The following is a 27,991-nucleotide window of genomic DNA, read 5'->3' on the forward strand; positions in this document are numbered from 1 at the left end:
TGCGACTAGATGAGGTCTTGGAATGAAATCCATGGTGAGTAAAACTGTAACTGCTCATGACTCACCCAAAACTAATTTCGTAGCTTGTGTGGTTATAGGTGTAAGAATACCAATGAAGCTTGTTAACACTCTTTTCCTTCCAAGCTGCCCTCATGATGTCAAGACTGTAATGTTGCAAAATGTCAAGACTTTGTACCTGCAGAGGAGGACTTGGAGTGATGGCTGAAGACAAACTGACCATGAGCCAGCAGTGTGTGCAAAGCCAACCATGTCCTGGGCCACATCAAAAGGAGTGTAACCAGGAGGGTGAGGAATTGATTCTCACCCTTTAGTCCACTCTTGCGAGACCCCACCTGGAGTACTGCACACACCTCTGGTGCCCCCAGCATAAGAAAGACATGGAACTGTTGGAGCAAGTCAAAAGGGTCACGAAATTATAAGGGGACTGAAGCACCTGCCCTACAAAGACAGGTTGAGAAAGTGGAGGCTGTTCAGCCTGGGAAGAAAATGTTCTGAGGAGACCTAACAGCAACATTCTGGTATCTGAAGAGGGCCTACAGGGAAGCTGGAGAGGGACTCCTTGTAAGGAGCTATAGTGACAGGACAAGGAGTAATGGGTACAAATTAGAAGAGTGGAAATTTACCCTAGATATCAGTAAGAAATTCTTTACCATAGGCATGGTGAGGCACTGGAGCAGGTTGCCCAGAGCTGTGGGTGTCCCATCCCTGGCACTGTTCAAGGTCAGGTTGGATGGAGCTCTGAGCAACCTGGTCTAGAGGGAGGTGTCCCTGCTATGCCAGGAGGGGTGGAACCGGATGATCTTTAAAGCTCATTTCAGCCCCACAACATTCTGATTCTATGAAATAAAAAAGATGAGATGAGGCTGTTCCCACTGCAAGAAAATGTTAGTGGAGAGTGGAAGAAAAAAAAAAAAAAGCTGGTGCTATATTTGGAGCGTTCCTAATTGCACTGTTCTATTTCCAGATGCCAAAATCCGCGCTAGAATTTTAATTAAGGGCTAAAATTGTACAGCAGATCCTGACAACAGGAAACAGCCCTAACAACGGGAAACAGTTATGTTATTTAAATTGGCTTTGAAATAATCAGATTTTATCTCCCGAAGCAGCACTTGGATGAATATTAAAGCTGCTTTTGTTCTCCCGGAAAGGGCTGCGCTCGATCAGCAAGCTCTGGGAAGCCGCTGGGGCCAGGCCAGGCAGTGAGTCGTTCCCTGTCCCACACGGCCCCCACGGCTGGCAGAGGGGGCCGGGGAGCGCCCCGCGGCCCCGCACACCGCGCACTGCCCACGGGGCGCCCCGGGCGTGCGGGAGCGGCGCCCCTGGCACAAGATGGCGGCCTGAGGCGCCGCACCCGCCCCGCCTCCGCCGCAGCGCCGCGGCGCCCCCTTCCGGCCGCGGCGCCCCCGCAGCGCCGCGCTCCGCTGCGGCGGCCGCAGCGCGGGACAGCGCACGCGCAGGACGGTTCCCCGCCCCTCCCGGTGCGTGCGGAGGCGCGTGCGCAAGAGGGCGCCGCTGCCCTGCCTCGGAGGCGGAGCCGGGCGCGTCAGGTGACGCGGGGCTCGCGCTGAGTGACGGGCGGCGGGACCGGGGTCGGGGCTGCGAGCGGCATCGGCGGCCTGGCGGGGCGGGAGGAGGAGGAGGAGGAAGAAGGGTCTCGGCCGCGGCCCCGGCGAGGCGCCATGGCGACCACCGTCACCACCCAGCGGGGCCCGGTGAGTGCTGCGGGCGCGGCGCCGCCGCGGGGCCCGCTCAGGGCTATCTCCTGTTACCGCTCGCCGCGCCGGGCGGGCGAGGCCCGGCTTGGAGATCCCGATGGGCCCGCCCAGCCTCTGCCAGCGCCGCTATGCGAGGGAGGCTCCGTGTCTCTCACCCTGCCCCAGCTCCGTCCTCGCCGGAGGGGGGAGAGGAAAAGCCCTCTCATCTTCTCCGGGCTGCTGGCATGCGGGGGAGGCAGGTCTGCCTTGTCTCCCGGTTCCCCGCCTGCGAAGAGGCTTTGGGAAAGGGGAGGGGAGGTCCCTCCTAACTGCGCGGAGTCCTTGATTCGGCTCTCCTGCCCGTTCTTTGTCCAAAGGCCTTTCCAAGGAGGGGAATGCTTACACTGAACCGGAGCTAAAGGGCTTTCCCTTGGAAGCGGAGCGCAGCTCCCTGGAGCTGCCGCCTGAAAGCTGGAACGGCGCATCCCGTGTAGGATGTAGGCGGGCGTGTTGGACGGGAGCTGAGCCGTCGTAAAACAAATATACCAGCCTTCTGGGAGGTGCTGCTGACAGTTTATTGGGAATATGTTACTGTCTGGTTTTGCCCAGGGATAATCATACCTCACACCGGGAAGTTCTACATACGAGGTGTTACAACATCAGTTTTCGATGTGCTGTTCTGTCTGTTCCTCCTGGCTGAAAGGATCTGGTAGTCATTGACAGCATGATACTGCTTATGGTGAAATGAGAAGTTTTAAAAAAGCAGTAACTTTACACTGCTGTATTTTATTATGTAGGAACAGTTACTTTTAAAAAGAAAATTAATGCAGCCTTGTAGAAAGAACAGTGAGGTGAATTACTGCTAATCTTGAAAAACTGCACTGCTGTCACTTCTCTTATGACAGTAATATGACATGGTCGTCAATTTCATTCTTTAGCGTGCCTTATTTGTTTTATTTATCATAACTGCCGGGTCTTTCTTGAATGTTACTCTTCTAGATGCCTTGTTCTAGAATTTCCCAGGTACTCCTGTATAATTTCTTGGGAGTCTTTTGTTTCCTAAACTTGACTGTAGCCTGACAAAAGGCATATGATAATTTATCTCATGCAGCTTTGGCTTTCTGTGCTTCAAGTTTTGGGGGTTTTTTTTAATGTGTTGCTGACGTTGTACACGTTTTTCTTCCTTACCCACTTTAGAGATTTGAATGTTGTCAAATGAATTAATAAATTATGCAATATTAAGCAGGCATTCACAGCTGGGGGTGTTGATATGGTACACTCCAGCCTTCCTTAATTCTTTTCAGAGAAGAAGATAAAATTCTACTGGTTTCTATATGCGCAACTGCATTACAAATGAATAGCCACTAAATGGTGCTAAAGGATTGGGAACCACTTTTTTCTTTACTGCTGGAGAGAGCAGTTCAGTCTTTCTGTTTGAACAAGCAAGAAAATATTCAAGGTTGTTTCATGTGGGTAAGAAACTAAAGTGGGCTGTTGCCAGTCTTATTCCTGCACTCTCTAGTTTGTGATGCTGCTTGCTTGGTGTGTAATTAAAATTTCTTATTGCTGTTTAGTTTTTTAGATGAAACAGAATTCATCCTGTCTGTTACTTCAAATACTCTGCTAGAATATAGATATCTCTGACCCTTTTCAGGATGTTATGGAATTAGCATATTTTCACTTTTGTAATCTTGTACAAACAAAACAGTTTTTTAAATCTAAACTCTAGCTGAATATGTAAGGACTGCTAAGTGATACCTTTTACAAGTAGGAGTATTAATAAACAATTTGACCAGGCTTTAGATTAAGACTGAGCCACCAAAACTTTATATTTGTGATTCCTTATCTAGCCAGTCTATCCAAAATTACTCTTCATGGTTATTCTCCATGATTATCCATCATTCTGGCAAATACATCAGGTCCTTCCAAATTAGATTAAGTACCAACCTGGGACTGCATAGACTTCTGCTCCTAATTTCCCTAATAGTCACTATTCTGACAACTAGCGACTCTGATGAGTTTTTTTCTTGAGACTCTTCAAAACTTTCGCAGGCCCTTGTCAAAAAGTCTCCTTCCAGCTTTCTTGTAGGCTCCTTCAGGGACTGGAAGGTGCTCTGTGGTCTCTCTGGTGGCACCTTCACTTCTCCAGGCATAGACACAGATGTCATATGGACACTCATTCTGTCTTTTATTTTTAACTCATGCTTGTATACCATAGTTCCTGCCATACTTTGCAGGTAATTTTTACCCCCTCCTTTTTTCCATGTGAAATCTGCCTCATTTCAGTTTAACAATTGAGATCTCCTTTCTCTTTGTGTTGCATCTCAGAAGACAGCCTAGGTCTGTTTTCTCAATGACCTCTTTGCAGATATCAGAAAGCTGCTACAAGGTGCATTCTAACTTTCTTCTATTTTAAACAAATTCTCAACCTGGCCTCACAAGTGCTCCAGCCCTTTTCATGGGCCTTCTTGGTGGATCTTTGCTGGTCCCCCTGAAGTTCATTGTTTTTTCATGTTCTGCTGGGCCCCAGACGGTCACAGTGTTCCAGGTGTGGTCCAGCAATTGTTTCCTTTCCTCGGCTTGCTGGCTGGGTTCTTGCTGATCCACTGCAGTTTTCTTTTAGGATTCATTGCTGCAAGTGTCCTCTGCTCATCCATGTTTTGCTTGGTCTCCACCTCTGTAGATGTGCAGGCAGTCCTGACAGTTGTTCTCCAGTCTATACCGGTGGCACAGATTTTTCTGGTCAAAGTACAGGTCTTTGCCCTTGTTGCATTACGTGCAATTCCTGCTAGTGAATTCTTCCATCTCTCTGTCCTCAAGTATCCAAGTCATTTCTCCCAAAATATAGTGTCATCCTCAAACTGATGCCTTTTGTATTCACGTTTTGTTGCTGAGGAAAAATATTAGACGCATAAGTTACTTTCTGTACAGACCTCTGAACTGCTTCACTTTTAACCAACCTCCCGTGTCATTAACCACTGAATTTCAGCTTCTGAGCTCAGTGCTTCAGTCAGCTTTTCATCCATCCAGTAGTCCACCCATTCAGGTTGTAATGATCCTGCTCTTTCCTTAGTCCTATATTCTTGTTTTGGAGAAGGCAGATGGCTCGTCAGCTTTTTATTGTTTCGCTTTTTCCCCTTCATGTGTCAAGGAATGTCTTCCAGAAGCACTTGCTCCATGAATTTCTGAGTGACTGAGGTGAAGCTGACCTGCTTGTGCTTCCTCAGGTCATCCTTCTTGCCCTTTGGAATGCTGGGTATGAGATTTGTCTTTCTCCTGATCCAGAGGAGTTTCTCTAATCTCCATGGCCTTTCAAAGATGTTAAACAGCAGCCTTGAACAAATATCAGCTCTTTCAGGACGTCTGGATGCTTCCTATCTCGTACCAATTTTTTCTTCAGTGTGCAAAGCATAGAATAATAGCTCAAAATTCTGTCATTTGCTTTTTCTTTCTTAAAAACAGTAAAGCCATTTAAAGGAGAATGGTCAGAAATTTTTGAATAGTTAGGTGTTTAAAGCGCTTTGATGTTTTGAAGAAGTTTCATGTTAGACTTCCTTGGTAATTGCTAGTGTGGCAACCTTAATTATCGTTCCCTTAGCGTATTGTGTCTGGGGAAATGTTTCTGTAACATGGGGCATTTGTGACTGTGTGTGGCTCTGTGTCCCTTTCTCTCCCTTACACAGGTGCCTGTACTTGCACAATCAGTTAGTTGAAGGTTCTGACAACTTAGCTCCCATTGCCTTTACCTCCAACCCTTGTTTCTTCTGGTCAGGCTTTTACACTGACCCAATTTACAACTCTCTGGCACCATTTCATGTTGCATAAGAAGTAGGAAGGTGAGACTGAGACAGCCCCATCCTCAGTTACATCGAATAACTGTAGAATATCACACCACGTTCAGTTTGAAGAAGTTGAGATGCAGTTTTTATACCTGCGGCATTCTACTGTGAAGATTCACAAAACTACCTCTTAAGAGATTGTAGCAGATGGGAGGGGCAATGTTATTCTATTTCTAGATAATCCATATTTTTAAGATGCAATGCTGTCAGTAAGGTTTATTAGAAAGTGATTATAAGGCAGACTTATTTTTAATTTGTGTTCTGAATTGTAGTCCCATCCCTGTCCTGTTGCTAAATGGAATTAATTTTTTGTTCTGCAGCTAGTGACAGAACACGCTTGAATTTCACATTCTTTCTGAAGTGCCATTAGAGGGAAGTGCTTTTGTTTCAAAGTGGTTTCGGAGTAGGATCAGTGACACAAACTTGTCATATATGTTTTCCTTGCTTTTAAAATAAAAACTGTGGTTGAATTCTAGTTACGTAACTTTGTATTTTTAATTCAGGTTGGGAGGTGGCAATTATGTGCCTGCTTTTAAACACTTTGAGGAAGATGTAAATTGGCCTGTTTTCTTTACAGATAAAAAGATTGCATGATACTGATTTGTCTCCATCAATGTGGTATCAGCTGATAATTAGTATAAGAACATACTGAGTAATGTATTTCCTTCAGTAAGCATCTGTGAACCAAATCTTAGTCAGAACTGAATATATGAGTGTGTGCATATCCTCTTCCCCACTCTTCCCTTTTGGAGGGGTTTACCACTCGGATCTTTTGCTAACTTAGTTAACACTAGATGGTTTTAGTTTCTATGTATGTCAACTCTGCAGTTCTAGGATGAGTGTGCCTTTGTGTGAGGTAACTGAATAACCTAGAATCAGGTTAGCTGTTGTAAGAAACTTCAGTCTCCTTCATGGACTTTTTCCCCTTTGGGCTTGTTTGTTTATTTTATTCTAGAACAGATATTGGTTAACTTTTATGAAATAAAATTTCAAAAGTGAAAGCTATTATTAGACTTCTGTTGTGAATGACTTCAGCTTTCCAATATCCAGGTGAAGATGGAGACAAAAGAGGCTATCCTGTTTTTCTGGGAGTTTGACAGAGGGAGCTTGCATAATATGGAAATGGGATTTCAGGGATGCAGCCATCGCTTCTGACTGTGGGAAATGTTTATGATGTCTATTCCTAGAGGTGCTGATAGTACCAGATTGGAAACTTCCTAAGGACCAGGACTGGAGGGGGACCTGCTGTATTGTAAATCCCATTTCCTTGCTAATCCTGGGGCCATTTCAGATCTTGCCTAAATAGATTATGTTTTATTTTAAAGTGATATGTATTCCAATGAGAAGGCTGTCATAACACCATGTCTCATTGCCAGCCAAACTTAAATAAACTTTATTTTATTATTAACTTCTAGCCTATTTTTTCTTTCTATTTCTTAAAACTTCAGCTGCTTAGGTTTTTAATTATAAAATTTAAGATGCTTGTAAGCAAAACTGGTTCCCTTTTTATTCTACTTCCCAATAGCCCAGCAGCAGGCATTCAGTGCTTCCTCCTGAACTTTTCAGATAAACTTCCTTTCTGGCATGTGTCACCTACTGTTGCCAGGATCCTGAGGCTCTCAGATAATCATACAAAATAGTCATACGTGTGATTTGGCAAGAGCTCCAATTTCTGTCTCCAAGATGCAATGTTGACATGCAAATGCTGTGTGATCTTGAAAAGCTATGTCCTCAAGGCCTGTTCGCTACTTAAATTCTGTTCTGTAGGCATGCATCTGCCAGATACATGATTGAGTAATCTTGTTCGGGATTGCAACATGAGAAATTGTGTTGTCTTTTGTCTTCATCAGGTAGACAGTTCTGTATTAAATATGTCATCCACTCTGTAGGCAGCAGAAATGAATACAGCTTAATTATAAATTTTCTATGACACTTTCTCCCTTTTAAAATTTTATTATAGATATTTGTTATTTTAAAATTAAAATATCTCTACATGTATTTGAATTTATAATGTTCACTGCGCATTTAAAACCTAGAAACAACCTGAGTTGGTGAATTGACAAGTGATGGGTAGAAACTTTCCCTTTATACTGTAAAGCTAAGAGAAAATCCACGGGGAGTGCTGATTCATGTTGACTCATGTAACAAAAGTTCCTTACTACTACTTTTTGTCCCTGGCTCATTTTCATGATAGACTAGATTTTTAATTCCCACATTGCTGTTTTGAATGTGGTGGAATTTTGTCACCAAGGTTAGTTGCAGGCTCGCTGTGTTTTAACACTGGAAAAGTGTTAGGACATCTTTATTGTGTTGCAGGATTTGGTCCATAGGAAATCCTGTTTTACAGTCTGTCTTGAAGGTGACTGTGGAAGTGACCTTTCAGATGAAAGCACTGTGCTGTGTCTTGGAACAGGAACAATTGGACACAATGTGGGTGATGAATAATTGAAAGAACTGGATGCCATCAGATATCATATATGAATATGTTGTAAAACTTAGTGGTTCTGACTTTTGTATGGACTACTTAAATGTTTAGTTGCAGAGCAGCTTTGGCTCTCTGTCCTACATTTTTTCAGAGGCTTATGTTGGAAATTACTGTTTCTGAAAACGAGAACATTTGCTATATGAGTTGGCAGTTTTGTCATTTAATTAGTTCTTTGTTCATACTGTCAAAACAAGACTAAATTCTCCTTAATTTGTTACACTTTGACTTATATTCATCTCTTCATCTCTTTCCTATTATAAACGTTTAAAGTCTTCTTTTTTTTTTCTTTTTTTAAGGTATTTGTTGGTGAGCTTCCTCAAGATTTTCTTCGCATTACCCCAACCCAGCAGCAACAGCAAATCCAGCTGGATGCCCAGGCAGCTCAGCAGCTGCAGTATGGAGGAGCAATGGGTACAGTAGGAAGACTCAGTATTACTGTAGTACAGGTAAAAATTATGTCATCTTTGTGTAAGTAAGTAATTTTAAATAATTAATGCAATTTTTAAAATTGGTGGACGCAAAAAGATTTTGTGTAGGAATTTGAGTTACTAAGTTACATGTAAATGGGTAGTAATTCTTAAAGGTTTTGTAGCTTCATTTTTCTGTGCATCAGCATTTTGTCCAGTTTCATGTTTCATTGCTGCCTGATGCAGCAATTTCCTGTAAACCTTGCTATTATAGCACATAATCAAATGAACTCATGAGGATTTTTGCAGTGAACAGGTTTCTTTGAAAACTTCTATTCAGAGGCTTTCTGTAGTTCCTGCACTTAATATTGGAAGACATTAGTAATTTTGAGGATATTATAGGGAATTGCAGTTCCCTTATGTATTGTTCCACATTCTTCTCCTCAAAACTGTTCTCCAGCTAGTTGGTCCAAAGTCTTATTGTCACATATATTGTTTTTCCTTTGTTGAACTTTGAGATTCCTGTCTGCACACTTCTCTTAGCCTGTCAAGATCCTTCTGGATGGCCGTACAACAGACAAGAAATACTCTTCTCTATTTGTCTAGGAATTTATGCAGGAATGCTATGGAATCTTGGCTGCAAATTGAGACATGTCACATTCTGGATACGAGACTTGCTGTTATATAGATACAGATATAGTTAATCTGTAGAAAATGAAAATCTGGTTGAAGTGTACTGTATTTAAATGTGTTGATAAAATATATCAAACAACATGCCTTAATTCTGTTAGTAATAAAGTGATGGAAGATCGGAAGAAGTTTCTGGGGGGGTAATTTGCTGCGTTTTTTTCCTTGCAGATATTTAGGGGTGGTGGTGAGTTTGTCTAAGCACAGCTGATTATCACCTTTTTTTGATGAAGATTTGATAAGCTGTCTAATCCCACAAATCGAGAGTATGGATGGTGATTTGTTTGGATCCCAGCTTTCTTCTTTTATTTTTAAGTCCACATTTACAATAAACAGTTTGAGACCTTTCTTGCCAGCTCTAATGTATGAATTGATGAACCAGCATGTTCCCTGAAGGAGAAAAGAGCTTTCCAAGCCTGAAGTGCAGCCTTTGTGATAAATGTTACACAGTGCACAGCCTCAACTGTTGTGAGTTCTGTAAACATCTTCTAGGTGAGAGATGCCCTGGGGCACCATGTTTTGTCACTTGTCTTACTATAAAAAGAACCTGGGCTGCATAGTATAGGTCAGAGAAACAGCACGTGCAAAAAGCCTAACTTCTGCTTGAGCACAGCTGTGCAGCAGTACTCAGTGTTGTGTTCAGGACTGTCATCAACTTGTTTTGTTCTAGTCTTCTGATGTTACAACAAAAGAATGTTGGATCTGTTCTGATTCTATACAGCATCTGTTTTTATAGTGATGTTAGGCCTTAAATTGTCCACTGGACTAACTACTATTAAATTTACATGCTGAGATAAGTGTGTAATCACTTTGAAATGTATGATCTACTATGACTAGTTTGCCTCAATTGAACTGCTTTTGCAGGTTGTGCTTTTGGATTGTGTGATATTCTTGAAGGTACTGGATTTCTGTAATTGATCCTTTAAAAGAACTGAAGTAAAAGAGGACAGGCTACCTACAGCATTACACTTGTGATTGTATGTTGGAGATGAGATAGCCAGGGAAAAATTGAACTTGTTACAATGTCCCTGTAATCATGTATTTTGTGGTTTGGTATGAAGTAATTTATTTTAGCTACAGTGAAGATGTGTATTTTCTGCAATAAACAGGCTAAAAAGATGTTCCCTTTTCAAGGTCTCCCAGACACTTAATGGTGTTACTGGTTTATGTTTAAATCTGAATGCTGTTTTTCTTTTTTTTTTAAACTCTTTTCTCTCTGTCGCAGAAATTAATCTAGTCCTTTGTTCAGTGTTTGGTGAGCTAATAGTAATTAACTTCTCAAGTTAATGTCAGTATTATACACTTCCCGGGTTTCTTTTCTTTTCAGGCCAAACTGGCAAAGAATTACGGGATGACGCGCATGGATCCATATTGCCGAATACGGCTGGGATACGCTGTGTATGAAACTCCAACAGCACATAATGGAGCCAAGAACCCCCGCTGGAACAAAGTTATTCAGTGCACTGTTCCCCCGGGCGTGGACTCCTTTTATCTAGAGATATTTGATGAGGTCAGAACCGCTATATATTTTTTCTACCCCTCCCCATCTCCGGTTTGGACTGAGGTTTGGTTGAAACCTTGCAAAAAAGGAATGAGTTAGCACAGACAGTTCCTTAGCCATGTTCTCTGGAAGATAATAAAAACTTTTCAGAATTCCAGAAGCAGCAATTCACAAGTCTTTGCTCTTCCCCAAGAACGTCAGAACTGTTACTTTTCTTTGGTAGCTGATAAAGTGGCAGTAGCAGGCTTGCCTGCAAAGGAGGAGAAGCAAAAGATGTCTGAGTGCTATTTAAGCTCCTTTTGGCTGTCAAAATGCCCTGCAGCTTTGTGTCCTTCACTGTCCCTATTAAAAATAGCCTATTGTACAATGCTGTTTTACTTGAAAATTCTTTGGTGCTATTCTGTCCTAGGAAGAGCTTAGTAGTTTTCCCAAGCTTGGAATTGCTGAGAATAATACTGTCAACTACAGACTGTGTGTAGTCACTAGGATTTATTAGGAGAAACTAAGAGGCTACAGCTAAGGCTTAAGTCATGGTTTGCCTGTTTTTTTGCTGCCTCTCTCATTGTATGTAGTAAAGCATGACAGTGCAGCAGCCGTGTGATCATTACACAAGTGAGGATTTTGGATGCTGCTTTGAGGGCTTAGCTGATTGGTTCAAGTGTCTGTTTCATTGCTGCAACAGGGGGCAGATCAGTACTTCTATCTGCTGGAGTTCACAGGCTATCATAGTAAACAGAAGATGTTTATGTTCATGTAATGGCCTCTGATGTGATGTTAGGAGAGTCACACAGCCTATGATGATATTAGGATGCTGTATTTCTAGAGTTCTGCTTCAGGTTTTCACTTTCTTGCTATTAAATACCTGCAATCAATCTATAATCCCACTTAAAGTGTCCTTCATCCTTGTTGGAAAGGAGATGGCCAAAATATTTATTGACACTTCAGTAGTTTTAAAGGGAATAAAATGAACAAAGTTAATAGCATAAAACTGAAGTGTTAGTCAAGGATAATTTTAAGTTTGGGGTTTCTTTCAGGACAATTAATTTGGTAATATTTTTCAAATTATATTTCAGAGAGCCTTTTCAATGGATGACCGAATTGCTTGGACACACATTACAATTCCTGAGTCTCTGAAACAAGGAAATGTGGAGGATGAATGGTATAGCTTGAGTGGAAGGCAAGGTGATGACAAGGAAGGAATGATTAATCTGGTTATGTCATACACGGTAAGCCGAGTTTGGGGTAGGAAGGGAGAGAAGCTTCTTAAGTAGTGGGAGGGAGATATCTTAGACTGAAGTAGATCTGTTGTACCATACTGGGTGTTTGTGTGTGTTGGCATTTAAAATAATTATACCTAACTCTGGGAATAGCAGTCAAAAATACTTCTAAAGACAAAAAATACTTCATGGTAAGGTGGCAAATGGCTATTTATCTTGTTTTGCAATTACCAAAATTCAGCTTATTGCTGTTGTTGAGGAGTACACTGAGAGCAGGTAGCTGGGTGTGCAGCTGCAGTGAGAGCTGCAGGTTGTGCCCTGGCTGAGGGACATGGTGGGAGCCTCAGGAAAGGGACCATGACACGGTGCTGACCCTTTGCACCACAAAGGGCACAGGGACCTGTGGCACCGGCCAGGGGACTGGACACTGGGACACAGCAGGAGCTGGTGAGTCAGCAGGAAGAGCCCAGACTGTCTGAGTGCACAGACTGTGAGGGTGTAAAACCCAGGGCTTCCTTTGTTGGGGGTCCCACCCTGGAGGCACCAGCTTGAGCTGTTTCTGTGTCACTGCACCATGATGGAATTGCTTTAAGGATCCAGACATCTGGGACTCTGCTGTGGGAAACCCAGGGCTGAGCTGGTAAGGAAACCTGTCTGACTGTGAGTGTGGGGTGTGCAGGGAGCCAAGAGGGGCACCCCTGAGGTCACTGGAGGCACCCACTGCAAAGAGGCCTTGGTCTCAGCAGTTACAGACTGAAGTGGGTGCCATAGTGGCTCACAGATGGTCAGACAGGAAAGTTTCCTTAGAACTGTGCTACTATATGTATAAAAAAGAAATCCTCAGCTAAATGGTACGTTGTCATTTCTAACTTAATAATAACATTTTTTTTTAAACTTTGTGGAATCTAACAATAACTTTCCCCCCAAAATCTTTAAAAATTCATGTCAGTTTAAAAGCAGAAAAATGGAAACTCTTCTCTGTCTTAGATGTTTCTTGGGTAGTTTGAATGCTCTTTGAGATGACATTGTTTTCACTTCCTTTCTTGTTCATTTGGTGCTACTGGTCATGAACTGCAGACCTCCTCTGGTTTCTTTAGCAGCTTCTGGAATGTTCTCACCTGTCACCTTTGTTTCAAGTACCTGTTGGATAAAATGTGTAGCACGTGCAGCCCTGAATGCTTCCTACTGCACTTGTATGTCGTCAGAAGTGCCAAGCTGCTGTTCAGTGCACAGCTGGGAACAGATATTCCTGGCTGTTTGAAATTCACCTTCTGCCCCAGATCTGAACAGTTGTTCCATTACTCTGGGGAGAAAAGAGTTTATAATCAACCCTAAAAACTGTCTCCCTGTGAATGGACTTTTCATAATATTCAATATTGTCAAGGATCAAACTGAACTGAAATATAACTGAAGTTATTGTGGTAGTAAAAGGGAATGGAGTTAATTTGATATTTTGTTTAATGCACTGGTTTACCTCAAAATAATTGATTTAAACTAAAATTTGCTTCAAGGAGCAGTGTACTGCTTTTAAAAATAAAAAATAAGAATAAAAATCAGATTTTGTCTAATATTTATGATGAATATGTTGTATATTCATTTCACAAGACTAAGGCATGAAAGCTGATTAAACCTGTATTTTAAAATAATGCATTTTGATAACAACATTTCATCACTCTTGCAAAAGGCAAGTTTGACATGATGTGTGTTTATTGATTCACGGGCAAATTAATTGCCATTTGAAAAATGGTAGTTCACTTAGTTTGCCAGAGATTTGCTTAATATAGATTAGCACTCAGCATAGTCATATTGTACTGTTCAACATGGATTTGCAATGTGATGACTTATTTGCAAACACTTCTGGTTGCTGGCTTTTTTTGGCTCTTTCTGGAGTTGTTCTAATCTGTGCCTTTTCTGTCAAGTCTTTGCCAGCTGCCATGATGATGCAGCCCCAGCCAGTGGTCCTGATGCCCACTGTATATCAGCAAGGAGTTGGATATGTGCCTATAGCAGGTATGTTTTCTCTACTTGAAGACTATGAACCTTCCAGATGAAGGGCGTTGCAGAAATAAATACCAAATTACTCCTGTTTTTTCAGAATGTAAAGGAAGCTATAAATGATTTTCCCTTAACCACTTTTCCCATTATGTATATTTATGAGAAGAGGGAACAAATTAAGTACCGGTCTGCTTTCAGTCTTGTACCCTGTCTAATAGAGCTGCATGAGTTTGATTAAATGGATTAAAATGTCTGTCAAGTTGTGAAGGCTTGTCTTTTTGAGTATTTATTTTATACTTCAATCTGGTCTCTGAATAGCTGTCTAGCAGACTGCACTTCAAGTTGTGCTTACTTAAATGGTGGCAAGCCATGTCTGAAGATGTTTGCACTTCAGAAAGTGCCTCAAGTGAATTTTGCTGTCAGAGCTGGAGCTTCTGTAGCCCACAACGGGATTAATTTTTCTGTGGTCTTTGAAGATGCTTTGTTGGAAGGGAACTCACTATACAGCATGTGGAGTATTCACAGCTCAGTGAATGAAAAATGTTAAGGAGCTCTGAGATAGCTCCTTTTTATGTATTTACATAACTACAGCAGGTATTGTCAGTCCTTTTGGTTGATTCAAAGACAGTTTTGGACTTGTAGAGAAAGATGTGTTAACTTATGTTTTGTAATTTTTCTGTCAAAGATGAAAAGCTTAAAGTGTGTAAATAAGTTTGAATTTGTCCTGCTCACTTACAGCTCTTAAAACTCCCAGTTTATTGTATGACTATCTATTCAGTAGTATGTGTACTTTCAGGGAAAGTAAAAGATAAATTCACATATATTTAACTTTAACTTATGATAGTGTCTGTGGGACATAATTAAAGTGCTAAGGAATGACACAACAGATACATATATTGTATTTTTCTTCTGTAAGACTAGGAGATGATTGAATTTAAAATGACTAGGAGATGATTGAATTTAAAATTCCATTCACTGTAAAAACAAACCTCATCAACAGAAGACTGGGTATGTAAGTCAGGAATCATACCTCCTGTTTAATTTTTACAGAGTTAAGTTAGAGCAAAATAGGGAAAAGTTGGGCTGCATGCTTTATTCCCTGATGAAAACTTGCAGTTTGGTTCCTTTTAGGTCTTTTTTTTTATCTCTGTAGCTTAATCGTCAGATTTTAAGTCTTGCCAGTGAAGTGCTTTGAACTGGAGTGCACTTTCCAAAGCCTGATTCTGTTGTGGTAAACCAGACCTTCTGTAGTGAACTTCAAACACAGTCATCTTGTTTAAAGATCTGATAGAAAGTGCTAACAAATTTCTTGAATAGATCAAAATGAGAATATTCATATTACAAAATTTCTGTGCCAGAGTATATACAGAAGATATGAAGCAGAGAATAGTTTCCTGTATAATTGAAATTAGACATAGAACTGAACAGATAAAACTTACAGAAGACCTTCAAACTTCCTATTCAAGTACTGGATGTTCACATCATGATGTTCTGTGAAATAATTTACAGAACATCATGATTTGAACATCCAGTACTTGGATAGGAAGTTTGAAGGTCTTCTGTAAGTTTTGAGAATATTTTCTATTTAGACAAGTGAAGAAATAACTAATAATTTGCGAATGATAGTAAGTCTTACCTTTTAGCTGCTAAGAATTTGGGGTCTCTATGTGGAGCATTGCCCTTCTACCAAGATCCAGCATTTTTGTTCTAGTTCTGCTATAATACTATTCTGTGTTCAAAATTTTTCCTGCATCTGTGACTTGTATTTTTAAAGCATTGCCAAGTTCCACCCCTGGATTTGAACTCTTCTTTTGTTCTGGGAAAGCTTGAGTGTACTTCCTTGACTTCATAAATGCCAGACTTTTTACAAGCCACCTCTGACCTACATTTGATATTTTTTGCTCTCTTTAAATATTACTGTGCTTTGTGTTTGCTGTTCTAGAATTTCTGTGGACATCATCAAAATTTCCCAAAGTGCTGTGAGTTCTAAAGCTTTGACTTAATCACTAATCAATGACCCACTCATAATAATTGGATGGGTGTTTAGGTTTGGAGTTGGAAAGTGACTTGGCTGCAGAATATTTTTGCTGTTTCATACATTTAATGGCTTAATAAAAGTAATTTCACATTAATATAAGGAAACATTAGTGCATCTTAGAAGACATCTTGGAGTTTTTTGAAATACTTTCTGTATATTGAACTAGATGCTCCTTTTGAATTCCATAAACTCTTTCAGAAAGGTGCATGGAAGATGCTGGCCTTCCTTGCACAACTGAACTGTTTGTGTCTTCTGGGCCCACTCTGTTTGCACGTTTCCTTTGTAACACTATAAACTGTTTGTTCTTTTCCTTTTGAGACTGCTTCAGGAAGGGTAATGGACATCAGTATGCTCCTGCTTTGCATATTTGTAGTTCAGATTTTTTACCTGAGCAGCTAAATTAACGTAGTCAGTAAACTAGTTCTGCTTTTCCTTCTGAAGAGTGGAAGAGCATCATTGAATAGTTTATTATATTTGAAATGAAGGGGATTCTACTGTAGAAGACTGTCAGAATCAAAGCCTTATCTATGATGGAAATGGAGTGGGTGGACTAAAATGCTTATCCAGACAGTTTTAACAGTTACTTGTTAACTGTCCAAAATAACTGTGCTCCAAAGAGAGATGATTAAGTCAAATTTAGGTGTGTCATGAAGGCCAAGCTGGTTTTCTGTAACAGAAAACTTCTGTTCAAAACTAACTTTCTAATTAACTAGCCTTCTAATTAATGCTGAAGCAGTTAATTACTCTCACACTCTGTCATACAAGCTGAGGTAAACAGTAGAAACAAGCAGGTAGTCACTGTGGTAAGCAGATGACCACAAGTAATGCTCACTTCCTCACATCTGGTGGTAGATGGAGCTGTGTTAAGAACAAGAAGTGGCCATAGTATATTCTTGCACCATGGTAATTAATTGCAAAAATTTTTAAATTGAAAACTTCTGACAACAGCACAAGCTGTTGCTTAGAAGCTATAGCTGCCACAGGTGATGTATTTATGCATTGGGTATGCAAAAATTTGAACTTCTGAACCATGTTGTTATAGAAGTTGAGTTTATCTACCACCTCTTCCTGTTTCTTTTTCTAAAGATTACTTAATTTAAACTGTAGATTATTTTGATATACTGGTGCTTGCAGTATCTTGTAGTGAAGAGTACCAGAGACAGTGAGCTAAAAAATGTTAGTTCAATAAGCAAGCTAAATATTCGTGGGATAAATAGAAAACTTGCTTTTACTTATTTTATAAACTCCCATTGTAAAAATATGTTAAAAACCTGTGTGTTTTTGAGTCCTGTCAGAGTCAGGAATATCACTTTTTATTGAGGCAAGGGTTGTGTGTGTATGTACATTGTTCCTTTAGGTGTCCTTATGGAGGATCATGGGTTAGCTTGTGATGTTACTGGTATTTGTTCAGAGAACCATGGATGTATGTTGTCCTTTGTGGTCTGTAAAATCCTTGCTGCAAACACCTGGTGGCTTACTTATTTCAGTAGCATTTCCCCTGATTGTTACTTCTGCATAAACAGTACATTTAGGAAATTTGTTTAGGACCCTGAAGCAAATTAGCTGAGAGACTGTATCCTAGCAGCATTTAGTTTTTTAGTGTTAGGTAGCTTAGGTTTTACCCAACTGCCTCATTTTATCCAACTTTCACCTTTGGAAGGTAAATAATTAATATCCTTTTAAAAATAGATTAATATTTCTTTCCCATGTCTTATTCCTTTCCCCTTGTCCCTTCATTTTCACCTGTCTTTAGGGCTTGAGTACTTTGCTCTGGGTAAGTTTCCAAGCTCTTTTCTCACTCCCATCCTCATTGACTCAAGAGTCTTTGCATGAACTCATCTAAACAGCTTTATTTGTTACAGCAGACTGTACAACAAGGTATTGCCACTTGGTTGTCACAGTAGAACAATTCAATGCATCTTCTGCAAATTATTAAAGCCTCTCTAACCTGTTGGAAAGACATTTGCTCAGCTTTGAGCTATAATGGCTAAACTGACTGCTGATGACAATGTTGATGGATATAATGTGATGTTATGATATTCTTCTGAAGCTGCTGTGTGTCAGTGAGCTATACTAGCTGATAGTATTGGTTTTCTAGTAGAGAAACAATTCTTGCAGTTGTGTGGCTACTGCAACATTAGTGAAGAAGCAGATAATGTCACGACTTTTGGTAAACTTGAAAACAAAAAACTGAGTTTTGCAATAACACTGAGAAGACAACCTGCTAATTGCCTTAGTCTTAATTTCATTAATTAATTTCAGTGCATATTTTTCATGCACTTCTGTTTTAAATCCATGTAAAGTATATGACTTGTGTTTTAATATCTATTTTAAATCATATTACAGGAAATCAATTTTCCTTCATTTCAGACTTCCTTTACTGTGACACTTTTGATTTTGAATTGTGCAAAGTTGCTGTGACACCGCTATATCTGATGAAAGCATTGGTCTTTAATCAAATACATCCAGAAAATTTTAGAATGGCTTCTTGTAAGATATATCATTTCTTGATGCCCTGAATTTCAGAAAGATGCTGTATATAAGTGTTGTGGTTGTCACAACACATTTGGTTTATTCAGAGCAGTGAAATTTTAGCATTTTTCTGTTGTTTCATACACTTAATTTTTCTAGTAGTTTCCAAAGAAGCAACACTTAAAAAAATGAGATGGTATGCATAGTAGTGAGATTTTTCCTGGAGAAAATATCATTAAGACCTATTTTGTTTTTTAGAAAAGAGTTACCAATTTCTTCATTTAAATGAAAGAATTCATGCTGAGAAGGTTCCTGAGTTTAGTCTAAAAGAGTCTATGGATGGGACAGAATGATAATGAGTTAAGAAATTAAACATAGGGCACTTAACTGGAAAAGAAAATAAAATTACAAGTGTGTAATGCCTTGTATGCAGTTGGAAAAAGTTTACCCTGTTAATTCTGCTTTGATGCTTTCATTGCTTGCTTTCATTGAGCAACTGACTTGCTATTGTTTCATGTATTGGAATGTCACTGCTTATGCAAGCATGTTTGCCATTGCCATTTCACTGAATTGGAAAACAATGCTCCATTCTTCTGATTTATAACATGTACCTAATATCTGAGAGTAACACAGGAGTTCACAATTCCACTGATAGTGGATTCTTACATTATTTAGTTCCAGTTTTCACCTGTCAGTGATATGAAGTTTTTTAGCTTAAAGCAGCTTTTTACTGAACATTGATAATTTGGAAGCTTATTACAACTTTCTCTAATGACTGCTTATATGTGTCTATTTGCTAAATTTCAGTGCATAGTTCTTTAATTTTATGCTTAAGTCTTTCTATTTTGTAAATCAGAAATTATGGATGCTTTTAGCCTGAGTGCAGAAAAACCCAAAGTACTCTTAAATTGGTGTTGTATAGCTTGAATGTTGAGTTTCATGAAAAGCAAGCATTTATCATGGAGGTACTTATTAAAAATCTCTGATACTAACTCCATTTATATGCAGTCTAGTTGTAGACAGCGTAAGCTAAAATTATAAGAGCTGAGAAAATAGGTTTTAAAAATCCTTGGTGAGAATCAATAGACAAGAAATTTCTTGTGTCTTAAATTTATTATTTATATTGGAAATGCTTTTTGAGTACTGCCTGTCCAGATGTCTGACTTGATAATTACCTATTTTTGATGAAAGCAGTAAGGAAAACTCTGTTCTAGTCTTGATTTTATTTTGGCACTGATAAGATACTGAAACGGTATTGGTAAGCTGTAGGATGCTGTGTACTTGAGAAGAGAGCCTCATGTTTGATTTGGGTTAATGCTTTAAACTGTATTGATAGTTCATACACTGTTCAGGCTGATTGTTGGATAATATTAGGGTGTTGATGACTTAATAAAAAATCTTGGGAACTTTATGTTAGAAGTAAAACATAACTTCTATTGCTCAATTCTTTCAGGTGCTTTGCGACTTTATATTTTTGAGGCCACACATCTTACGCCCCTTTTAAATGTCTACAACGTTTGTAGGCAGTGTGAGGAATGAGTTGAGGTTTGTTGAAGCTCTAGAAGAGGCACTGCAAAATGCTGCTGGGTAATTGGGTGAAATGTATTTGCAGTGCTGGTGAGGACTGCACAGTGGTTTGCCTCCAGGGTGTCTGATGGGCTGTGTGTTCAAACTCATAGTGCCAGACAGAATTCCTGGGACTATGGTCCAAAGGCCATGAAAAGCTGTGGAGCCAGGTTTAGGGTGGTGCAGAAAAGGGAACAGATACCTATGGTAGAGGTGTGATGCAGATGGCTGGGCAGAAATATGGTTCCAGTGTGCAGGTAACAAATCTATGAGACTGACTCAGTATGAACCTTTTTGAGTAAATAAAGCCTGTGTGTTAGACTTAAAGCTTCTACGTTCCTATTTTTTTTTTCTAATAAAACTTAAGATGATTAAAAGGGGAATTTTAAAATCAAAATTGGAGAACAGATAAATAGGGTGGTGATTACAAATCAGTAATGAATCCCTTCAGATAGAACAGGAGTGCAGGTTGAGGAAAGAAATAGAAAAGAGTATATCAGGTGAAATCCTGGGTGCAGTGCTTGCAGTGAAACTATTCATTTAGAGTACCTGGTCAGCCAGAGTTGATATTTAGCTCATCCAACCTTGAATATGAGTCATAATATAGCATTTTTATGCTGACAGAAGAAACAAGTCACTGGGATGCTAAAACATTTTTACACATTAAAGTGAGCATAGACATTTCTGACTAAATAGTTAGACTGGGGAAAATCTTGAAGAGATGAGGTAAGTATTGAAACTGCTCTTTGCTCTTTTTAAATGTTAGGTCTGAGTAAAAGTAGTATAATATAATTCAATATTTTCAATCACATAGGTACTTCAGTCATTATGTTGAGAGATGAGGGTGCAAAGAGGCACTCTTGAAAATTATCTTGGTTATACATATGCTTTGTTGTCACAATTTTTGAGCAGTTAGTTGGAATTCAGTAGAAGAGAAGCAGCTTCTGATGTACTCCTGGGTAATATATGAAAGCTGGTTCTCAAAGAGATCTTATTTTGAAGATGTATAGTGGTGATGATGCAAATAGTTCATCCTTTGTTTAACTTACAGAGAAGTAATTAATGTCATATGTAGAAGGCAAACAGATGAACTAAAAACTGTGTAAAAGAATTGATTGTTCAAAGAAATTGTGTGCCAAATTAGAAAAACCCCAAACCAACACTCAGAGAATATTAAGAAGTGTGATGTAAAGCAGTAAAGTATGTTTCTGACAGAAAATTGGTAGATCTCCCATATATGCATATGTGAAAGTGTTAAATTATATGTTAAATCTAAACTGGTTATGAGGTTGTGTGAGGCTTTTGAAGATCAAATGTGTAAAAGAAGCAGAAATAATTTCTTTTAAAGAAGCAGAAAACTTAGAATCATGTATGTAATTAAATAATAATAAAGATAAAAGTATGTAAGGTAGTTCATGAAAACCTAGTAGGAATGTGAGACCATAACAGTCTCAGGAAGTTTTGCTTTCTGAGGACTGGAGGATAGCAAAGTGAAGTTTCAATTAAAAACATTTTTGAAGTAGCCATATTCTCTGTTGTATAGAATGATTAAAACCCAGGAAGACTAGAATGAACTGCATTAAAGCAAACATGTAACTATGTAAACTTTAGGAGGACGTGACATGGTTGTGTAGGAAAAGCCTGTATGTTAAAATTCATAGGTATTTGAGTACATAAGAAAGAACAGTGTGGTCAGTGTATATCACCTTCTCAGCTGCATTTGTAAAATGCTATTTCCTAAGCATTCTTTCCATCATATGATATTCTGATACAATAAAGGTAATCTTGTGTTTTAATATCTATTTTAAAAAGCTGATGAACAAATAAATATAGGTGATTATTCATCTAATGAAAGGAGTTGAATCTGATGCACCTCCTTTGGTGAGGTGCATCAGATTTCTTAAAAAAGTGAGGGGACTAAGACAATTTGTCGAATCAAGAGCCCTTGGCAGTTTTCTAAACCTCTCTGACTGCCACAGGTTGCAGAAGGATCTCATTGTAATAAAAGGGAAATAAAATTATTTATTAAATCTGGGGTTAAAGTATGTGCAAGGGATAATCTTAACTAATACTTATTTGGTGACAATTTCTCAATTTCATCATTACTGTACAGGAAGGTCTTTGAATTATTGTAGCCTATTTTATAAAAATATCAGGTGAATAGTCTTTGAAACAGTGCATAAAATGCTTGAAAGCAAATAGAGAACCTATACTAGAACTTGGTTCTGTCTAGCTGCAGGTACTTCTCCTTGCCCTACCTTAGAAATTCTACAGGAGAACTGCAGAAGCTAACACATAAAGGAGCGGGACTAAGATAATCGAGGATATGAAACTACATAGAGAAGAAGTGAAATACACAATTTTCAGGAGTGATAACAAAAAAATATAGATATGTACTATTATCTGTTTTCAGTTTTATACAAAACAAAAGGTAGTGTTTTCACCAATGGTTTTGTGCTTAGTGATAGAAGTTCTTATGTGATGAAAAAGGGATTTTGTCTAGTAATAGGAATACTCTTTTTCTAAAACTCTGTAAACTGGCAGTGCTTTGTTTTACATGGATGTACAAGAAGTTAGCAAAAAATGACAGGTCAGATGAATTTTGGAAGAGAGATGAACAAAGCAGTGTATGCCCCTAGAGGTGTTGCTCTTTTGCCATGTAGTGACTTTGAAGGCTGGATGGAACTTTAGCCAGGAAAAACATCTGCTAAAAATTGCTTATTTATGTGGTCTAGTCTTCTACGGGACCAAAGTACTTTGCTTTCCTTTGAATATGGTGGAAATTGCATTCATTGTCTTTCTGAATATCAGCTGTGTATATTGCTAATGTAAAACCATTTTTTCATCACAACATAAATACACTGGGAACTAAAATATGAGGTGGGGAAAACCAACCACACCTTTCTGTGATGAGCTTAGTGTTTGGCTAGTGAATTACATGTGAACTTGTTTAATGCACATTGTACCTAATTTTGAACAGTACCTGTTGTCATACTGTAGCTTATAACTTCTGGAATATAACCTTGGGGTGAAAACCTGTTCCAGAAGAATATTTTCCAGTTGCAACAGTGTAGGTATAATCTCTGCAGTCTTCTTCCTCCTCTGGAGTGCATGTTAAAATAAATAAATGCTGAAGTTGGTGGGTTGGGACAAGTCATGAGCTGCTTTTGTCTTCAAAATCACTGGGGTTTTTTGTTGTGGGTTTGTTAATTTTTTTTTCCCTACTCATGTATGTTTTGTGGCTTTCTTTCTTCTGTTTTTAACTGTAGGGATGCCTGCAGTCTGTAATCCAGGCATGGTCCCGGTGGCAATACCGCCTCCTGCAGTCAACCCTCAGCACCTGTGTAATGAAGAGGACCTGAAATCTATCCAGGACATGTTTCCCAACATGGACAGGGAAGTAATCCGCTCAGTGCTAGAAGCTCAGAGGGGGAACAAGGATGCAGCTATCAACTCCTTACTTCAGATGGCTGAAGAATCGTAGATGTCCACTTCCTGTAAAGTCCCTGTCCTCGATGCCACTTATTTTTACTTGCCAAGCCAGGGATTTAGCTAGAGGAAGAATTTCCCAACAGCTTTCTGTTAGTGCATCGTGTGTGACAGATAGTACCCCTTTTCTCCTTGGACAGTTGGATCTTCTTCTCTTCTTTCTCAGTCTGTACATACTCTGTTTAGCTTATGTCCTACCATAGAGCAGTGAAGCATCTTTACTATCAGCTGTGCCCTGTGTGGCTATATTCTGATGGGATTGGGAATAATGCTGCTTTGTTTCTTTCTCTCCCCCTTTTCATAAACTTGCTCTTACAAAGTAACTCTATGCAGTACAAGATTTACTAGTGTTTGTTAGATTGGGGGAAAAAACTTTCCATGGAAGGTTTGCTGTTTAAATACAAGTGATTTGTTAAAAGTATTTTAGGTTTCTGCAAGCAGCCTATTTTTGCCAGAAATTAAAGGAGAGACCCTTTCTTATCCTGTGGTGTTTAGTTATTACTGTGATATATTCACACCTTTTAGATGGAAGATTTTTAATTTAATAAGCTAAATTTCTTAGGTTGTACTGTTGGTATTTTTAATGGGCATCTTCTATTCAATCTAGTCATTGGGCACCAAAGCAATATATTATCTGGTGTGCATCTGGGGCTTTGTCCTCCCACATAGTATTGTTATGTATCTGTAAAATCTTAGGAGGTAACTTTTAACTCATGCAGTATGTATTGCTGTAGCAGAGAACAGGACTAAGCCCTAATGTACTCCTACAGTTAATTGCACTCTAACTATTACTTCTGCATTCCCATGGCTATTTCAAAAGTTAAGTGCAGAAGTAAAGATACTTATACATGGAAAATTATTGAAGCCGTAAAGAATTATTTAAGATGTTGTCTTACATTAAAAAAGCAGATATCTATGATCTGGTTATAAAGCTTCTTTCTTTATACCTATGTTTCAGCAAAGTTATTGCTTTACATTAGTGGGAAAATGATTGTATTTTTCCTGTAATAAGAAATAAACATGAAAAGTAGCTTCAGGGTCTTAGAATGGCATTATGAATTGCTCAGTGACTTGTTAGACTACAGCTGCTGTAGTCAGTTTATTATTATTTGATGCAGATGGAAATAAAATTCTATGTGAGAGACAATTTAACATATCTGAGTTACAGTCTGATCCTCAGAGGAGGTGTTTGTATTTATTGTTAGTGTAATTTTTTCAAGTAAGAGTTGATTTTGGAGCTGCAGAATCATACAGTTATGCTCCAGTTACACCTGTCGGATGAATTTCTGTGGTGTCTGTTTTTGTAAAGTAATGCACTTTAAATAGTCTGCACCAATTTATTTTTCCATTGATGTGCAATGTTGCTGTTTTGTCTCTATAATGTTTGATTTCAAATATTTTCTACAATAGCCATAGACCTGTATATTTTCAAGAGTTGAAATGAATGTACACTTGAAATCTAGGCTCTTGAGTGATTCATGAGAACATTAAAGCCAGGTTTGAACATGAAATGATGACCCATATTCTCTTCTTCCCCACACTTTATTTTATGTCCTATGCTTAAAATATTTTCTTTATTATCTGATGGAAAGCTGATTTTATCCTCCCGCAACCTACATTCAAGTAGCCTTTAGGTAGCACTGGCAGTAGAGCATGAATATTTATTTTTTTTAATCATTAAAAGTAATACTGAAACTTTTAAAATACAGCACCAAAAATCATCCCAATTTCTGACCTTTTAAAGCTGTCTTTTCATAATGTACAGTTTTAAGTTTTGTTATGAATCCCTTAACATCTTAAATTTCCCATTGAAAGCATAAGTGTCTTTGAACATCCTCCAACTGGATTTTGAATAATGAAATTCAAGGCTATAGTTTTGTGTGCTGTACTTGTAGAATTGCCACACTTTTGTTTTCTGAAGTTAAATGGGTATTCTTCAAGAAACTAGTCTTGCCCCTTCCCTGCAATCATTGTAATTTTTGTGATTGATTAGGTGTAGAGGCATTTGGTCTTTATAAAAGCAGAGTGTTTTGTGACATCATGACCCAAAAGGATGAATGTTGGTAGGGATTTAATGCTTAGATACCTCCAGGAAGAGTCCTGCGCTCTTAACTTTTACATAGATAGCATGAATTGCTAGGGACAGAACAATTCAGGGAAAATGTACATATTTAAATTTTTATATTAAAACGGTGGGATTCATAATACAGCTTTTCATAAAAGCAAGTGGTCATGGTTCAACTTAATGGCTGGTAAATTGTACTGCATCCTAATTACAGCTCCATTTCAAGCGCAGAACAAAACCACCTTTCAGTCCTAACTGCCAGGAGGGGTAAGTGCAAAAGTTAAGCTAGCCAGGTTTTTTCGTAAACTGACTCTGGCCTTCTGAGGGAGACTCCTGTTCTTAGATACATTTTTAGTGTGTATTTTTTTTCCTAGGCAAATGGTATGCAAAACAGGGTACAAATATGAGTTGAAAATAGGATGTGTAGGAGCAGTATGGCCAGTAGATGGATTTCATTATCTTACACTATAGTTAAATATTGTTCTGTGCATCTTTCTGTCTTTATTTAATTAAGCATTAGAGATTAAACTCTTACATCAATATGTACTACTTTCTCTTGTTAAAAAGAACAAAGTGATCAGCCTACTCCGCTTTTCAGCTTACATATCCTTCCAGTTAAACTGTTTGTTGTTAGGTTTGAATTGGAGAGAGATGAATAAAGACAGGAGGTGTTTACTCATCTTAGGGTCTGTGAAATTAAGGTATTGGAACTGAAAGTCTGGTTTTCTATTTAAAACAAACAAATTGTCAGTCATGATTGTAGCTTTTGAGAAAATGCTAATGGGGTAATACTGTGTTTGATGCTGCTCCTCTGCTCAGCAGCTTCCAGCAGCTTGGAGCTAAAGCCAGCTGTGTAAGACAGGCATCTGCTAAAAGTTAGTGCTCTCAGTATAGTTTGAGTCCTGCCAAGAGCCTCAGCTTGCTAAAGGTAGGAACATTTTTTGTCTAGCTAGATCCTTGCAACTTCTCTACTGCTCTTTGCATCTGCTGATGGTACTGAATGGGTTTATTCTCCCCTTATAAACATTATTGCCTGTTTGGTTGATATGTAATACCCTACAGAGGATGTTGTGTTGCTGTAATTATTCTGAAGACATTGTTTCTCTGTATTGAGGTCCAGTGTCCAAATATGTTTCTTGCACTCTAAAGTACATTAACTTTTTCATTCTAATTTAATAAATGTACCATCTGAATGAAAATGTATTATGTCTCTGTTGGAGAGCACCAGAGTGTGAGTCTTTGACTGATCTAAAATTCAAGTATTGGTTACTGTCTTCTATTCAGTGTTGAACATTGGTTGGCAAACTACATTGCTTCTTAATGAGACCATCTGGTGGGAACAGTAAATGCTCAAAAGTACTTTTAGAATTCTTCTACAGGTAGGTGCCTCTTTGTGACTCTTCTAGGGGCTGCTTTCTCTAGGAAATGTGCTGATGTTGCAGGTCTGGAGGACAGAAGAAGGCAGTAGTGATGCTGCAATGTTTGAAGGACAGCATTGGAAAGCAGGGGAGGAGGGAAGAACGGCATGTGGGTATGGAGGGAATGCTGCAGTGTGAAGGATTGAGGACTCTGGATGGGAGTGGTGTCCAAATGAAGAGTTATGAAATGGACCATGTGTGCTATTCCAGCTACAAAAAGAGCTGGCTTTATCTGCTAATATATGATAAATGAATTTGAAAGATTTGGTTTGCATAGTATCTCTTTCTAGTACTGTGGTGACAAAGGTATCTGGGGCCCTCTCTCACTTAACAGCATCACCATGCACAGTGATAATTGTGATTATTAAGCAACTGCTAGTTTGAAGTATTACTGTATTATCAAGCTAACATTTTGGGATTTACTGTCCATTCATAGTGTGCTTTTTCTCCTAATCAAGAGTTTTGGGTTTTTTAACAAATGATAGTTTAGAGGAATCTTTCACAGCTGATTTTTCTTTTTTTCCTTAAAGTATTGAGTACCTACTATGAAATAAAACTATGTTAAATTGTGCTTTTTTCTAACCCTTGAGTATCACTTTCTATCCCAATTTATCTTCAGAGGTTACAGTTGGCTTTCACATTTCTCCATTTCGCTGTGAGAGCTAGGAAGAGTGAAAATTAGTTTACTTTAAACGTATGTTGGCGTTCCTGTGGCAGCTGAAGCATCTATTTAGCATTTTGTATTTTTATTAGTTTTTTCATTTCAGTGTTAATCAGTGATGATGTGTGGGGGTATAAAGAGAAATCAGTATATTTTGAATTATTAAAACATTTCAGAACATCAGTGTGAGCAAGGCCTCTAGGAGAAATGCAAATATGTATTTTCTTAGAATAAGAAGGAAAATTGGAAATCCATATTAGCAATCTTCTCTGCAGTTTTGAGTTGTAGCCTACTGAAGACTTGAGCTTTCTCTTCTAGATCCTCAGGAAGCTTAGTCAGAAACCCAAGCTGATCTATTTTAATGCAGCAGTATATTTTAGAAGTATTTTCTTTACTATCTTGCCAAAAAGCATAATTAATTTTGTAAGATATACTT

General features: G+C 38.8%; 1 protein-coding gene across 2 annotated transcripts; it reads left to right on the forward strand.

Annotated features, from left to right (window-relative positions):
- Positions 1-1,619: 1,619 nt before the first annotated feature.
- Positions 1,620-26,675, forward strand: TOLLIP (toll interacting protein). Of its 2 annotated transcripts, XM_036384574.2 has the most exons (7): positions 1,620-1,733; positions 8,336-8,485; positions 10,461-10,643; positions 11,708-11,860; positions 13,771-13,861; positions 17,638-17,658; positions 23,192-26,675. In XM_036384574.2, exons 1-7 carry the CDS (start codon positions 1,701-1,703, stop codon positions 23,404-23,406), a joined length of 846 nt encoding a protein of 281 aa, XP_036240467.1. In that variant the 5' UTR covers positions 1,620-1,700; the 3' UTR covers positions 23,407-26,675. The 2 variants fall into 2 exon arrangements, with proteins under 2 accessions (XP_036240467.1, XP_036240468.1); XM_036384575.2 differs by lacking the exon at positions 17,638-17,658.
- Positions 26,676-27,991: the final 1,316 nt, after the last annotated feature.

This window comes from Molothrus ater, chromosome 6, assembly GCF_012460135.2.
Source record: "Molothrus ater isolate BHLD 08-10-18 breed brown headed cowbird chromosome 6, BPBGC_Mater_1.1, whole genome shotgun sequence".
Taxonomy (NCBI): Eukaryota; Metazoa; Chordata; class Aves; order Passeriformes; family Icteridae; genus Molothrus; species Molothrus ater.